Source organism: Dermacentor silvarum, chromosome 2, assembly GCF_013339745.2.
Source record: "Dermacentor silvarum isolate Dsil-2018 chromosome 2, BIME_Dsil_1.4, whole genome shotgun sequence".
NCBI classification, from domain to species: domain Eukaryota; kingdom Metazoa; phylum Arthropoda; class Arachnida; order Ixodida; family Ixodidae; genus Dermacentor; species Dermacentor silvarum.
The window spans coordinates 183244529-183260170 of record NC_051155.1 but is presented as its reverse complement, the minus strand read 5'-3'; the positions used below and the strand labels follow the sequence as shown (position 1 = coordinate 183260170).

General features: G+C 41.4%; 1 protein-coding gene across 1 annotated transcript; it reads right to left on the bottom strand.

The window, feature by feature from the left end:
- Positions 1–3404: 3404 nt before the first annotated feature.
- On the bottom strand, positions 3405–12160 carry LOC119442255 (carbonyl reductase [NADPH] 1-like). Its single transcript, XM_037707063.2, has 8 exons — positions 12018–12160; positions 10088–10169; positions 8697–8875; positions 7910–8022; positions 7013–7138; positions 6721–6862; positions 5055–5118; positions 3405–3713 (listed from the first exon to the last, which is right to left on the bottom strand). Exons 1-8 carry the CDS (start codon positions 12039–12041, stop codon positions 3610–3612), a joined length of 834 nt encoding a protein of 277 aa, XP_037562991.1. The 5' UTR covers positions 12042–12160; the 3' UTR covers positions 3405–3609.
- Positions 12161–15642: the final 3482 nt, after the last annotated feature.

The window sequence follows — 15642 nt, the reverse complement described above, 5'->3', positions numbered from 1 at the left end:
TTCAGTTAGTAATAGTCGGGCCACATTTTCCAACGCACGCTACACATGCAATGCTGCCCAGATCGGCAGTGCAGCACTACAGGTGTGTCCCTTCGCACGCGCTGCCCACGGTAAGCGCTTCTCATCAACACCACCGTTTCACACGCGCCTTCTCGTGGTCATCGAGTCTCTCTTCATGTCGGTCTACTTACGCCGCAGCACACCTGCTTACTTAATCAGCTCATGTTTACTACAATTCATATTGCTACCAAGGCCGCTCACCTTACTTCGTATGACATTGCTGTGTTGCTATCGCATTCATTGCTTCGCCCTTAGGGCGAAACTGTGACATTTTTTTCCACAAGCGACAATCAATGTTTGCTTGTGCGCGCTGACACCACGCTTTTTAATTCAGTTAGTAAGCGAATGTGTCAAGTTTATGCAGCTAATTTGCTATCGCAATTGATGCTTCCTTTCGGGCGCAATTGCGATTTTTTTTTTTTTTTTTGCGGTCCTTGTCCAGTTAGAAGTGTTGCAAATAAGGACTAAGCCGTCGCCCCCCCCCCCCCCCCCCCCCCCCCTATTTCGTGCGTCATAAAAGGTTCCTACTTGGTTTCAGCGTTGTCATCTGTGAACTAAACAAGACACTTTGTTGATATTTGGTAAAAACAAAGGGCGCGTTATGGTAATATGTAGGTAAACTTCAAGGACAGAGAACTAAATATTACATTTGCTGTAAAAGTAAATCCGGAGCTTTGTGAATGTATTTTACGAACAAAGCAGAATTTATTCCGCTGCCCTGGGAGAACTGTAAACTCAACCGATATCAGTCGGGGGGAGGGGAAGGAGGCAGGAAGGGAGGAATGACACCATATTAAATGTGATGGCCAAGTAACATGCATTTTGATGAATTATGGTATTTTCAAAATTCGATCCAAACAAGAAGTGCTCCAAAGCATGGCATGCTAACAAGGTTTCCAACAGACCAGTCTTACATACATGCAACTTTTGATGCGAAAGCATCACATGGCCCAACATCGAAATACGTTTGCGCTGCACCTATTATGTATACAGGGTGTCCCAACTATCATGCACCAAGATTTTAAAATATGCAAATGCCACATAGCTGTACAGAACCAAGGTAATGCTGTTTGCCGTCGCTTGGAGATACTCAGAGTATTTTTTGCATTCCGCCTAATTAGATAATTAGTCGTACTTAATTATTCAACTTATGAAATACTATAATTAGATGAAAATGTCAGAGATAAAATTGTAGGTCAACATGAGAAACTACCGACACAGCTTTCTGTTGCTCAATACGTGCTACATAAAAGTGTTTTTCCGAGCGGGAAAGATGCCCGCGAATACACGCAGAACTGCCGCGCGACTGGCCGCTCGAGGCAGCCTGCGTGTATTCGCGGGCGCTTATGCCCCAGCGTCCTCGGCGCATAACAATATTTATATTTAGTGGTATGCTATAGGCAGGTCACCAGGCAAAACTTCCCCGGTTTTCATTAAAAAGCTACAGCTTTCTTAAACTACTTCACCCGGCCCGTTTGGATGGTTGGTGTTTCTCGCTCTGTAGACTGAGAATAGTAGCACGTGTCTTTGCAGGTGGACATAAGCAGCAAGAAAATGCTCAACCATAATTTCACTAATCAACTAGACTATATCCTAATTAACTTCTTAAATGCTAAATCTAGGGCACATGTAATTGCGAACGTTTCACAGAAGCGTTCCTCAAACAGTTTGGGACGATCTTAACTGGGACGCCGAGGCATATTTAGCTGATTTTCGGAACGGGTATCTCTAAAATGGTGCTAGTCTTGGTATTACTGGTAGACAGACATGACTTCACTATATCCCTCTGCGTCAATTCCACGGTGACAGGTGCCATAAATAGAGTTTCTATTATAAAAGTAATTATCTTTGTTAATCATTAAAATCATCGCTTAGATTTTTCTTGCTGATGTCTGCCTATAGCCACGTAGCCATCTGCAAGAATAGCAGAGGTCTATAGACAGTTTTTTTTTTAATTTTTAAAGTATTCCGCATAAAAAGGGACACATGGTATATATGGCTGAGCCTATATATACTTACTCCAGTACGTCTGGACCCCCCATGTCCTTTCCATGTTCATTTTTCCTTTTTTTCCTACTTTGCGTTCACCATGTAGCGGACGCTAATCGATTTCATCGACCCGAAATACGAGGCGGCCTCGAATGATTGCGAACAGAGTGCTTAATTTGGAAAGAATGGTACGATCAACATATGATACAAGTAAGGCCCCATATGACGACCGTAAAGTATACGCAGGCGCACGCGTACGCTGGGAATCGTTGCACGTGCAATGGACAGAATTAAGGCACAAGAAACTGTGCAGCATATCATTTAAGGCACCTTAATCGTGGTGCCAGGAAAGTTTTGATAGTTCTTGACTGCGGGAGCCATTCGCGGAAGCATCGATAGCGCACTTGATTGCTACATTCAGTTCATTAAATACAGTACAGCCAGCAGACGTTTGTCACAGTCACAGTTTCGCAAATCGTGGTGATGCTTTTCTTTTACTTATATTCTTTCGTGTGAAGGAGGATATATATAGATAGTTAATTAGGGCGTTTAGCGCTTGTGTACAGTACCCATGTCTAGGGACTTTCAGGGCACGACGCCGCGCACCGGCTCATTTCTGCGTCGAGGTTATCTATTAACAATTAGAAGTAACATAGGGAAACTTCCCCCGATGTGTTCGTCGGAGCCGCTGTATCTGTACCATTTGCGCATGCGCCGGAGCCAGCGAGGGCGCGCCCGTCGCGCGGTGGTTCGTGCTGCAGAAGTATGCATCTTTTCCTACCCTCAACCTCAACCTTGCGCGGTCAAGCGCTGAATAGATATGTATCACTGCAGTCATAGAGGAAGGAAATGATGGCTGCAGTTTTTGGGGCGCCACTATCGAAGTGGACTTCCCTGCGCTGTCGGCCCAGTCCCATACTGTTGCGCGATCACGCGCGCAAATTCTCTTTTCCGCACTTTTCATGCGCATGGCAGCAGAGTTCACCGCATTTTGAAGAGCCAAGTTAATAGGGGGAAAAAAAATCTCACGTTATTATTATTATGTGCACATACTGCAGCCCTACAGAAAGGGCTATTGCAGGAGTGGGAATACACAATAGACAGAGAGAAAGGGAAAAAAAATAAACAAAAGAACAAAAAAAAAGTAAATTCTATGTTCAAAGCAGGTTTTCGATATAACATAAGATGCTTTATGAGGATGGCAATTCTGAAAATAAAAATAAAATCGCGCAAATGCTACAATACATATATGAAAGCTTTACGGGGGGAAATGACTGCAGTTGCATCTCAATGCATATGCCCTCTTCACATTCCTACTAGTTATGAAAGAGCAGATGTACTTACACACCCTGTAGTGCTGTCATAAGGCACCATATATGGTGCGTTTATTTTCGGGGAAATAAATTTACAGCAACAAATGGTGATTTTTCTGCACTTGTAAATACCTCTGTGTGCTTGTTTTCCAAACTTAGTTCTTCAGAGTTCAAGAGTTGGAACTCAAAAAGGCTATGAAGAGGTTAACAAATGTATTCAAGTGACAGCGCAAACGCAAAACTCAAGCTACTTGTCCCACGGAGTCACTGTGCGGTCGTACCAAACAAACTCTCCTTTGGGTGATTTTGTGTTTGGGGGCAGCAGAGCCAAGTATGCTGGAGCATCAGCACCTAGAATGACAGATGGTAAGAGATGAAATGAAGTATCAGGTGCTAGCATTTAATTTGGGAAGTATACATCTGGCAATCTTTCGACAGCAAATAATTAATTACAAAAGGAATTCAGTACATTTATATACAAAAAGAAAGAGAAGTGCTCTACCGTGTTTAATTCACTGACTTTATTTCATCTAAATCCCAAATTAAGCACTCATTCTGAGTGCACAATCACTTTTATTTTGTCCTGTAGTTTTATAGCAAACTAGCACTGTTGCGTTCATCCTTACATCATCTACAATGCATTTAGGTGATGTAATAGTTGTTAATCAGCCATGAATCCTGATTAAGGAGCTCTAATAGACAATAAACGTGACTTATTTCGTATGATAGACATTGCAGAGAACTGGTTCTGGTCACCACATTATTCTATATTTATTAACTAGCAAACAAAACCTAACTAGGCAGGTACAAAGGCATTAATTGGTGCATTACCCATATTGTTATGCAGATTAGGTCAAATTTCCAGCTGCCACATACACCATCTAATCAATCAGTCCTAGCTGATATGAGAGAAGGTCTCCTGAGCTTTCATTGTGGCAATAGGAATGAGTATGAGGGAAGTAAACTGAAGTCCCTAGCATGTTGCCTGCTTCATTTTTGTGTGAATACATTTTTTGGCAATGATGGACAACAAATAGGACTTTAGCACCATTACCTGATGATTTGGTGAAATAATTAGCTGGAACCTTTTTTTTTTATAATATGCCACTTTTCAGATAAATTTTTCATTGGTGAAACGCAGCTCCTCATCAGTGTGAAAGTGTAGACCGCACTAAACTATGGCACCAACGGCTACACTTAGAAAGCCTTGCCTCCCATTACACTGACAGCTTCTGAAGTGTCACCTCTGTTTGGTCTTATCAGCACTGTTATAGGCACACTGTCAAAACTTCAACTGAAGACATTCATGCCAGTTAGAAAGTACAATTTGAAAGAAACTTAGCCTGGGAGCAAGATAATCTGCCACAGGAAGTGAAGGAAGAGAAGTGAATGGAAGCAATAAAGTCAAAGAGCAATAAACAAAAAATGCAAGACATGACTGCCCAAGAGGCACCTATAAGAAACTTAGCTAAACAAGTCAACAGTCATCCCCCATCTCCAAGTCATTAGCTAAATTATAAATGCATTTGACTAGAGTCTGTTAGCAAAACAATATGCAACTGGTGTAACCGTGCTGAAATTATGCAGGAAAAACTGCCAAGAAAAACAAAGCCTCCAATGATTGGGCCCCAAGTGCAGTGCAAAACAAGCAAAAAGTAAAAGAAAAATATATACTGCGCAATATGAACTTACCTTGGTCAGGTGTCAAGGGTCCCGAGTGGCTCGTCAGGTCAGTATCCACGTATCCAGGATGTACCTTTAAATTTTGGAGTGTAACATATAACAAAATAGAGTTCATTACACAGCCAGAACAAGGTGTTTTGACATTTACTTCTTTACACAGTTCCTAAGGCAATTAAACCCCAATTAAGTAATATCACTTATAGCATCGCTTACAGTAAAAAATATGTTTATGACAATTGTAAGCGTCAGCCTCGACCAAATTCCTAATTGTTTCTTTGGGAAAGACTCTGTAGTATAAAAACAGCAGAACACGATAGACCTATTACACTAAACACCATTAATCTAAGTTGTGTATGACAGAAATCTAACTTAATGCAACTTCTAGCTGTTAGATAGAAATGCATCACACCATGTGATAGCATTGTTCTTGCTTGTCTGCCACAGACAGCCTAGTTTTTCAGTTTGCATATTTTCTTAGAGCTACTGACATGTTTCCCAGTACCGTCCATAATTATCGTTTCCATAATTTAATACTGTCGCAGTGAAGCAAGAACAAATTCATAATCTGACCAAAAAGTCTGTATCTAAATAAACACTATCACATAGGTATGTAAAACCAGTGGAAAAAGCGAATAAATGCAATAAAGACGATATGTTGTCGCACCTCATTCATTGCCTTTGCCTTTTGCTATAGTTTCATTTGTGTAAAGAAAAACTTAGTGCATTCACAACAATAACAGTAAGCATTAAACAGAATTCTTTTTTTCTCTTTTCAATCCTTGAGTTCTTGTTGACTGTAACAGAAGGGTAACAGATCTATCCTCTGATGAAATTTTATTGCGATAGCCATTACAAGAACACTCAAGATGCGTTGGCGCTGTCATGCTGCCCTGATATCGACGGTGCATGCACGACATGAGTGTGGAGGGTTAATTAGAAGACCTCCAGAGATGCGCAGTACATTTGGCTGCAAAAACAACGAAGCCAAGTGGAAGCACCATTGCGCTCCACTCAATTGGCTCTGTCATAGCCAGGACAGCGTTCTGGCTATGACATGCTGCTGACATGAGTGTTATGCACACACACATTAGCACTCCTGCTGAGAAGCTGTGTGCATACCACACCGTGGTGAATACACTGGTCTGAGAGGAACGTACGGTAAATGTCAAGCTAAATCTATCTCATCTCTTCTTTGGACCGCAACAAAGGCCAACGATTTTACATCAGTCTCATCTTGTGCACCATCATGTTATGATGCCTGTAAAGCCGATGCCAGCGTTGTGACATTCCTGGTATCTTCCAGGGCGCTGTTCCTACTGCGCAGCAGCAGTTATCTTGCGTGCTTTGCCGGGCTTGTCACCTACATGTATTGGAACACCGTGCGAGGAGCTCAAGTGCAACAGTTTCAATCCATCAGTCTCAAACCATCAGTTTCAATCACTTTCAATGTTTTCCCTTTGGTTGAAACTGCCAATTTTTGTGTCATAGCTACTTCTGCTTTGCTCTCGTCTAACGTGTTGATGAAATGCTTAGACTATCGACAGAATGGTGGCCTGGGTACCTGCTGATGTTGCAGGACAGGCATGTCAGTTAAAAATGGACACTGAAAATCCCTGAAGTTCTTGATGCGGTCTGATATACAAACGATAACCTGCAAATTAGTGCCTCTACTCACAGCATTTACAATGATGTCTTCGCGGGGGTCTGCATTGAAGTCACGCTGCTGGATGAAGCTCAGCACAGTGATGCCAACCTTGGACACATTGTAAGCTGAGTGACCCCAACCTTTCTCATCATTCTTGCCGTCCTTTGCATCCCTGTTAAATAAGGTAAATGAGAAATCAGGTTTTGCATTAACAAGAACAGTTATGTCATGAAACAAGTGACAAACAGAAGACATGCCATGAGTGCAGTAAGGGGATGGAAAGAAAAGCAAATTGCCAGAATTTTGTCAAGCAAACACTCACTGCACAAACTCCTCCATGAGACCACACAGTTCCTCCACTGTAATCTTAGGGTTGTTAAGCCTCTTCTGGAGCTCTTCTCCAGGAATCCTCTTCAGCATGCCACACAGGCTGCTCAAATTGACGACCCTATATAGACAGTAATTAAATGTAAAGTTAAACAAATGCATAAAGCATAATGGAGCACATTTTGCATATGTACTATAAAAATGGAGAAAAATTTATTGGAACAATTTGTTCATAGCAGCACTGGCAAATCAAGAGGGGTTTGCCCTGGGGGTCAACTTCACTGCAAGTAGTACTGGTCAGTAGCGCACCTAGGATCTCTGCCGGGGGGGGGGGGGGTTGCATTTTTGTGATGGTGGGGAGGGGGGGGAAGCAATCACTTTGCATATTATGCTATTTTCTTGCTTTAGCCAGAGGAATCCAACACCAAATAAACTGCCTAATAATTATAATAATATAATGACACCAAGAATGATGACAATGTTTATTTCTTCAGTGTCTTATTTAAATAACTTAAGAGTGAATGACTAAATACGAGACAGTGATAGAGTGTATTCTGTTAATGAAGAAAATTCGACCTCAAGCCACCTCCTGAACTTGTAATGGTTACAACACCCGAAACCCCCCCCCGTCGGTGCGCTACTGGTACTGGTTAACACAGAATTTCTGAAGATAACCCCGATACAAATTCTTTTTGCACTTTCATTTTTTTTTTTACTGAGAATGGTACACACTAGTTATATAGCTATTCATTGAACCTCAGTCATCAATAAAGTGCTTTTAACTTTGAGAAAGCTAAAAATTTATTTCAAATCAACTAATGTGAATATTAGCAGCAGATGCATTACCTGCACAATTAATAAAGACTTCAACAGTGAAGAGAGGAAAACAAACCTGGCATGTGGGCGCAGCAAAGGAAAGAGTTCCTTGCAGACACTGAGTGTGCCAAAAAAGTTTGTCTTCACAGTAACTTCTGCCTGCTCAGCAAATGGTGCTGTGGAATTATTCTGCAAAAGGAATTTTAAAAATGAGCATACCAAGACAACTAAATAATCATTGACACTGAGGTACCTGTAGCTGGAATGCATGCCCATATCTATACAAAAGGTAATAACAACTAAGACCTGGGACAACTACAGACAAGCCTCGTTGCAAAGAAACTGACCATCAAGCTGAAGCTCGCGCTAAATTCACAGTAAATGCATAAATATATTACATGAATGACACTGCAGTGGACATAAATATAGGCTGAGGATGATGATGCCTTTGAACAGCCATTGTAGCTGGATTGTGACTCATATATAGCAGCAGGAAAACGAAATTGTCTAAATCAATGAGCACAATAATGTAGACTTGTTTGCCAGTCATATTTAATTGGGATGAAGTTCAGATTGACACAGAGACACGGATAAAAAAGGAACGACACACGCGGAAACGCTTTGTGCATGCTGTTTCTTCTTGTCCCGTATTGCGCTACATTTGATCTCATCTGGGCAAATTCACTTAATGCCTCACAAGTGTTATGTAAACAAGAAGAATTTCTGAACACAGGGAAGAAGAGCCAATTTACACCAATGACTAAACTTAGCACATACACGTGCACATTTTTGCAGCAGTTAAAGATGTACTGAAATGCAAATGCACTGCAGTGAAAGCGCAGGACAAAAAACTGATAGCTTACTTTGTAGGCAATGCCAGCATTGTTCACAAGCACATCAAGGCCACCATAATTGTTCTTGAGGAAGTCACGGAATCTGCGGATGCTTTCAAGGTCATCAATGTCAAGTTGATGGAATTTTGGGCGCAGCAGCTGCTTGTTCAGCTCTGCCACAGCTTCATTTCCACGTTTCTCATCTCTGGCTGCTCAGAAAGGAAAAAAAAAAAGAAAGAGACTAATACCATACTTCTGCACAAAAGATATATATACACAGGCATTCAAAGTTGCAAAATCTACCTTTGCCAATAAATCGTTGGAAACAGTACACAATGCCTCGCATTCAAAAGTGACCCCTGTGCATATATGCATGTGACTGCGTGTTAGATTGCTGCACGTAGATCTCGCATTGCTAACTGCCATGCCAGCATTCACTCCAGCTGAGTGCTTTGTGCTTGAAATTACTCAACTCACATCACCATTATTCAGCCAAGCCAGAATGTACAAGAAGACACATACCAACTAACAACCTTGAAGCCCTCACACTTAAAATACAAAAAGATGTAAAAGGAAACACTGATGGCATATGTGGCTACACCACTGCACTGTCACATACATCTGTCAATTCCCTTTCTTCAAACAGGCTCTGCATACAGCTTATTTTGTGCGTTCAAAGAATGCTTAATGTAGTCTTGCCTCACTCACCCCAGTGCCATGTACTGTTCTCGCAATGCAGGAGCGCTTATTGAATGCCAGCATGCATACAAGTCATGGTGTGCAGTATTGAGGAGTATGGATGTGTTCTGGTTAAGTATACGAGTCCATGTTTTGAACACCTTCCAACAATGTTCATCAGCAAAAAAAAAATGTTGTTGCAATTGTTATGTTGCACCAGTTTTTTCTGCATGCAATATATTATGCTGCAAGAAAACAGTGTAGAAATGCACTCTTTGCAACATTCATTAAAGTCAAAAAGGTGAGGGCTCAGCTGCTTAGTGTTGTTTGTTCATTATGACAAATTCTTTTTCTGGTTGAAACAAATATATGAAGCAACAAAACGATGGACACCGACCAAAATAAAAGCTAAAAAACTAATAAAAACTGAGTAAAAGACGTTTCGGCTTCGCTACGGAAGCCTTGTTCACAATGGGGTGAAGGAAAATTTGTTGCAGCTTATGTACTCTCGAGCACGTGACGCAAACAGCGCGTGTACGACTGGGGGAGGGTTCCCTCATTTCGATTGAGCGTGTGACAGTGTTTTTTGTATCTCCAATGACTCTAGATAGAGACGTGATAGAGACGTGAACAAATATATGATTTGCACCCAAAACAAGAAAGGCCCAAACAATCTTTGTCAGTCTGCTTTCTTTCTCAAGTGAACTCGCTGAAATTGCACTTAGCGCAGAGCAGGCACTGACCTGTCAAAAAAACATCTCCGTCAAATTGTTGGCATAAGAACTTCACTATGCTCAGCCCAATGCCTTTGTTCCCACCTGTAACCTGGAAATGCAGAAAAAGAAAAGGAAAGGAAGAAAAGACTGTGCTGACAAACCATTTATGTCTCCTCGTCTTGCGAAGACGTTTAGACAAGATGAAGCTCTCAGCCTATACAATACAATGTTGGCATGTGTAGCTCAGAAAAAAATTTGGACAGGCATAAAGGCAATGCTATAGTCTGAACATACTGCATTGATTTATTTATTTCGTTGTACCCTAAGGACCCTCTGTCATAGGGACGTAGATTTAATACCAAAAAAATTACCTAACAAATTACAGTTCACTTGCACATGGAAGCACATGCATACACATGGAAGGTCTCAAAGTCCCAAGCATCCCCCCTAAATCCCATTCTTTTCAGATCTAAATGGTGAAAGGGTTGTAAGCAGAATTGCATAACTTCTTGTCTTTGGAGAAGTCACCAAACGAACTGATTAAACATCCGAGGAGTGTAATATTGAGCATGTACGCTATTCTTCAGCAAACACTGTTAACCTTTATGTTTTCACATCTGTATTCTGTGTGTATAGTTTTATGTCATTTGTGTGTAGTAACATGAAAATACATACCTATATAACATTAGTAACATGAAACATAAATGCTAGGTTTATAATTATCATATCTATGTCTGGAATTCAGGTTGCTAGGATATCGACAATTAAACTTACTTGAAATTTTTTATAGTATACACAATAAAGCGTGCATATTAAAATGACTGCAAGCACAATTCAAGTATAACGTATATTTATGGCAATATTGCATGACAAAATTAAGGGAATCATTGCAGCTGTCCGTGAAACATGTATTTATATAAATACTGCATCTTCACACATACTATATTTCACTCCTGCGTATAACTTCAGTTCATCCAAAAAGGCGCAAAATAGGCCAATGCGTATAACCAAAGCAAACAAATGCACACAAGCACGCAACATCGTTGAACGTTCAAATAATTCTAAAAGCAACCCTGCATAATTGTAGGCAGAAATAAAAGCTCCTGAAACAACAACCTGATGAGTAATCACCGCTCTTACTGCATGCGCTTCAGCTTTAATAATTGTACAGTGCAGTTCACTGTTAAAGGGAGCACGTTAATCTGCGGACTTCACTTCGCACACGTATGTACGTGTGTAGAGGGGTACCGGCGCCATGCACTAACCACAATTGAGTTATCTGCTGCAAAGTCGGGCAATTGTACACTCGTCAGAAGGGGAAATTTTCCCATGCACTATGCATGTCACGTGTTCCTAGATCCCTTGAACAGTAAACCGCATTGTACGTGAATTACGCCTTCAGGTCCAGCTTTACAACCACTATGGCGTGCCTCTCAGAACTGGTTTTGGCACGTAAAACACCAGAAAGAAGAAGAATCTTCACAACAACGAACGTAAGAAAACTTTGCCTTTAAGTGTTGCTTTGCGGCAATGCGCTCCGCATTGCCGCAAAGCCGAAGCCGGAGGCAAAATTCGCATATAATCCACACCTTCCGTTTTGTCTTACATGTGTCATCACTTGTGTGTGTAGACGTGAAACACGCGTAATAGCGCAACATAGGAAAGATTTAGCGTAAAAGCGCTCATACAAGCACATGATATATATGCTACAACTCAGGAATCCGATCTTCGCAAATAGCGGGCCCGCGATTGCGTACACGATCACGGATGCCGAAGGCGAGCGCATGCATGAATCAAGCCGCGCAAGAAACAACCGAAGGTTGACCATCAAGGCCAACCACCGTTTGCAAGTTTGTATGGATCCTAAGCGCACGCGTTGGGCGTAAAGAGAAAAGTAATGTCGATCTTTTTGCAGCAAGGCAGAGAACGGTTTACAGTAGTTATATGTTTATCTTACCACAGCGACACGAGGCGATGACATTGTGCGACGACTCAAGTTCTTCTTCGCGGCGAAGTGATCACAGCTCCAAATCTCCAACTTCGCGCCGCGCCTCGACACGGCCGACTGCTACGCGCCGTCGCCAACGCAGCAATCGTAGATACCTGAGTGGTTGCCATGGTTGCGTGGTTGTGCCTGCGTTACCTCCGTGTATTTTTTCCCTGTGCGCTTCCGCTGCCTCCACCGCTGGAGGGCAATCGCGATTCGCGATCTCCCAGAGGGAGTTTGCATGACTGGCGCTCTGGTGTAACTTCGTTTGGTGCCGTAGTTTGACGGTTACGTCAGTACCCTCGATGTGATCGGGCAGCGCGCCGTGTTTGCAAGATGTTGAGCAGGGCTGAACACGTTTCTGTGTCTTGCTTTAAATATATGGTTTGAATAAATTATATTGGGATGGCGCTCACATATATGTCAATAGTTTAATTGTCTTACAAGATTCAAACTTGGGGCCGTATTCTGAAACATTCGCCTAGGCGAAAAATTTTTTTTTCGCTTTCAGGGTGCACGCTGATTGGCTGGTTGAGCAAAATTGAATGACGTCGGGCTTAACCATGCACCCAATCAGCTCATCCAATTTTGCTAAAACAGCCAATCAGCGCACGCCTGAAAGCGAAAAAAGAAATTTCGCCTAGGCGAACGTTTCATAATACGGCCCTTGTACATATTCCTTTTCGGCATGGCACCGATCACAAACTCGTTTGCGTTGATATCAGTACGTACTTTATACGAATTCCCGATATAACAAATGCAGTTTTTGCTATGGGTGCCACTTGATGGCGTCAATTTGTGCTGCCTGAGTGAAATTCTGAATTCTGAAACGTTCCACTTCGGCGATATTTCGCTTCTTGCCTTCAGGCGTACGTGCGCTGATTGGCTGTTTCAGCAAAATTGGATGAGCTGATTGGCTGGTTCAGCCTGACGTCATTCAATTTTGCTCAACCAGCCAATCAGCGCGCATCTGAAGGCAAAAAGCGAAATATCACCGAAGTGGAACGTTTCAGAATACGTCCCCTGTATTACCACAGCCGTTTAGGTCATGGTTTAGGTGGTGATATGCGATTTTTGTCATTTGAATCGAAACCAACATATTGCAGACATTTGCAGCTACTGCATTTTGTGAACTTTTCCAGCATTGAGTGCCCTCTTCAGCTGTCAGTATTGTGCCTTATTGAATGACTGATTGAACGGCTAGTGCAAATGAGCCGAAACAGAATTTTTGTGAAAGAGGTAAAGAGAAATAATTCGTTGTATGTTGTTACAACACCATTATAGAAAAGATTAAAAACAAAACATATGCAAGGCCACACAGTTTAATTGACGGCATCATTGATGTAGCTGTTGCAAGTTTCTTGGCCTATTGAAGATACGGTGCATGCTTTCTGACATACCTACATTGCCCATACCACTTTTGAATAGAGCACTATGACAAAAACTTGCATTAGTTAATAATTCTTATGTTTGCCTGCCTTAGGATGTCCCAAATTTTTAATTAACAAAATTTGATACACATACAAGGCCATGAAACAGAACAGTCTTATATGTGTCGAAACACGTACAGCACAGCAGAATGTCACAACGTAGATTCATCCACATCATTTTGTTGTTTTCTTCATCTGATCTGAAAAGGAAACAAATTGCTGACTGCTCCGTGAAATAATGAGAGCCGTGTTAAAACAATAAAGATTAGAAAATATAAAATACTGCATTTAAAACTCATAATTAATGGTAAATTCTTTTAACCAAGAGTTGAGTTATTTGTGTGCGTGCGTGTGCGTGTGTTGGCATAGAAAATGAGAAGGTTTATTTATTTACCCTTAGGGCCAGGACCCTAGCTGGGCCTTATAGCATTGGACACAGAAGTACGTGCATAGTACGGAATAATTTGCAAAAATGTAGAAAGCATCTAGAATACAAACTGAATACTTTGAACATAACTATATATGTATATGTGCCTCATAATCAGAACTGGTTTTGGCACGTAAAACCCCAGAATGAAGTGTCAATACCAAAATAAAAGTTAACTGTGTAGTCAACTCTTCATCAACCACACAAAAACAAGTGCTCATGATGAGGTCTTCTTGGTAACGGGGGTATTCCTAGTGGACACTTACAGAATAACCTCCCCCAGGAACCCTTAAAGGAATATGTCAGCCCTCAAAACTATCTGATCATAACCCTAAAAATACAATGCATATTCCTTGCAAAACTAGCATTTTTCAAATCAGAAGTTACCTTACATGGTGCTTTTCTCGAATATGTTCATTCCTCTTGCAAGTGTTTTATTGTGCAATCTGTTTTAATGGAAACAGATCCTTTAAGAGACTGGCAACGGAAGACAGTAAAAACAACTTGAATATGACACTAGCTGCATAACAAATCACAAAATGCATCAGTTCACTCATCTTCAATTATTGTAGGACTTCAGTTGCAATTGTTTGTCGTTCAGGATGATCTTCACCACTTTTGTCCCTTACACGTGCAGTTAACAGCTGCCAGTATCATTTAAAGGCCGACATCTGAAATTTTGAACTTCGTAAAAATAATAGAATCAGGAAGTGCAAATATAGAGCAGCCTGCGCGCAAGACTTTGTTTGAAATACGAATGGATGCATCGAGAAAAGCTTGAAAAAGTAGACGTTTTTTATACTGAAACTGAAAAACATACCCCCATTACCGCTTGCCGGAAGTGACACATGACCTCCGAGATTAGGTCCCTGTCAAAAAAAGCAATTGACTCCAATTGGGAATTTTCCAATTGGTACCAATGGGAAAATTTCCAACTGTAAATTAATACATAATTGGACCAATTAGACCAGCTGGAACGTAATCAATAGGTTTTTCTTGGAGTGACCAATTGTACCCAATGGGTACCAATTGGTTGGAATGGCCAATTGCACCAATGGGCAATACCAATACACATATATACCCCACAAAGCAAACCTAAATAGGTTTCCAGCTGTCAGAAACAGGTTTGCTATAGCCTTAGTACTGCATGCATATATAGCTATAACTCATTCCAGTTTCCTTGAATGGGTTCATAAACTGAAAGTATGATTTCCCAGTTGGTTACATTCTACCTAGTTTATTCCTATTGGTAGTCCAATTAGACTTAGTAGTTGGGAATGTAAGGTGGGCCTAGCTGGTTCAAACTGGCAAGTCCAATTGGACTCAATTGGTTGCATCCCTGACTCAATTGTAACCAATATTGGAGGTAATGATTTCCCACTTGGTTGGAACCAAGTCCAATTGGACTCAATTGGTATCACTTTGACTCAATCGTAACTAGTTGGAACTAGGGATTTTCAAATCGGTTCCAAGTGGGTCCAGTTCATTACAATTGGCAACTCCAATTAGTTTTTCCTCTGACCCAATCGTAACCAGTTGGAAGGAAGGATTTTCCAATTGGTTCGTATTGGTCCCAGTTGATTCCAATTGGAAAAGCCGATTGGAGTCGATTGTTTTTTTCGACTGGGTTGCCGCCCACAGCTGCCCGTGGCATGCTGAAACATTTCGTAGGCTATGTGCAGAAACTTACGTCATATCTATTAACCATCAAGGGCAAAGGTTGTCTTCTAAGGTGCTA

Coding starts and splice junctions, on each gene's coding strand:
- LOC119442255 (XM_037707063.2), bottom strand. CDS start 12,041: ATGTCATCGCCTCGTGTCGCTGTG. Junction 6,863..7,012: donor CTCATGGAGGAGTTTGTGCA/GTGAGTGTTTGC, acceptor CTTATTTAACAG/GGATGCAAAGGACGGCAAGA. Junction 5,119..6,720: donor AAGACATCATTGTAAATGCT/GTGAGTAGAGGC, acceptor CAAAATTTAAAG/GTACATCCTGGATACGTGGA.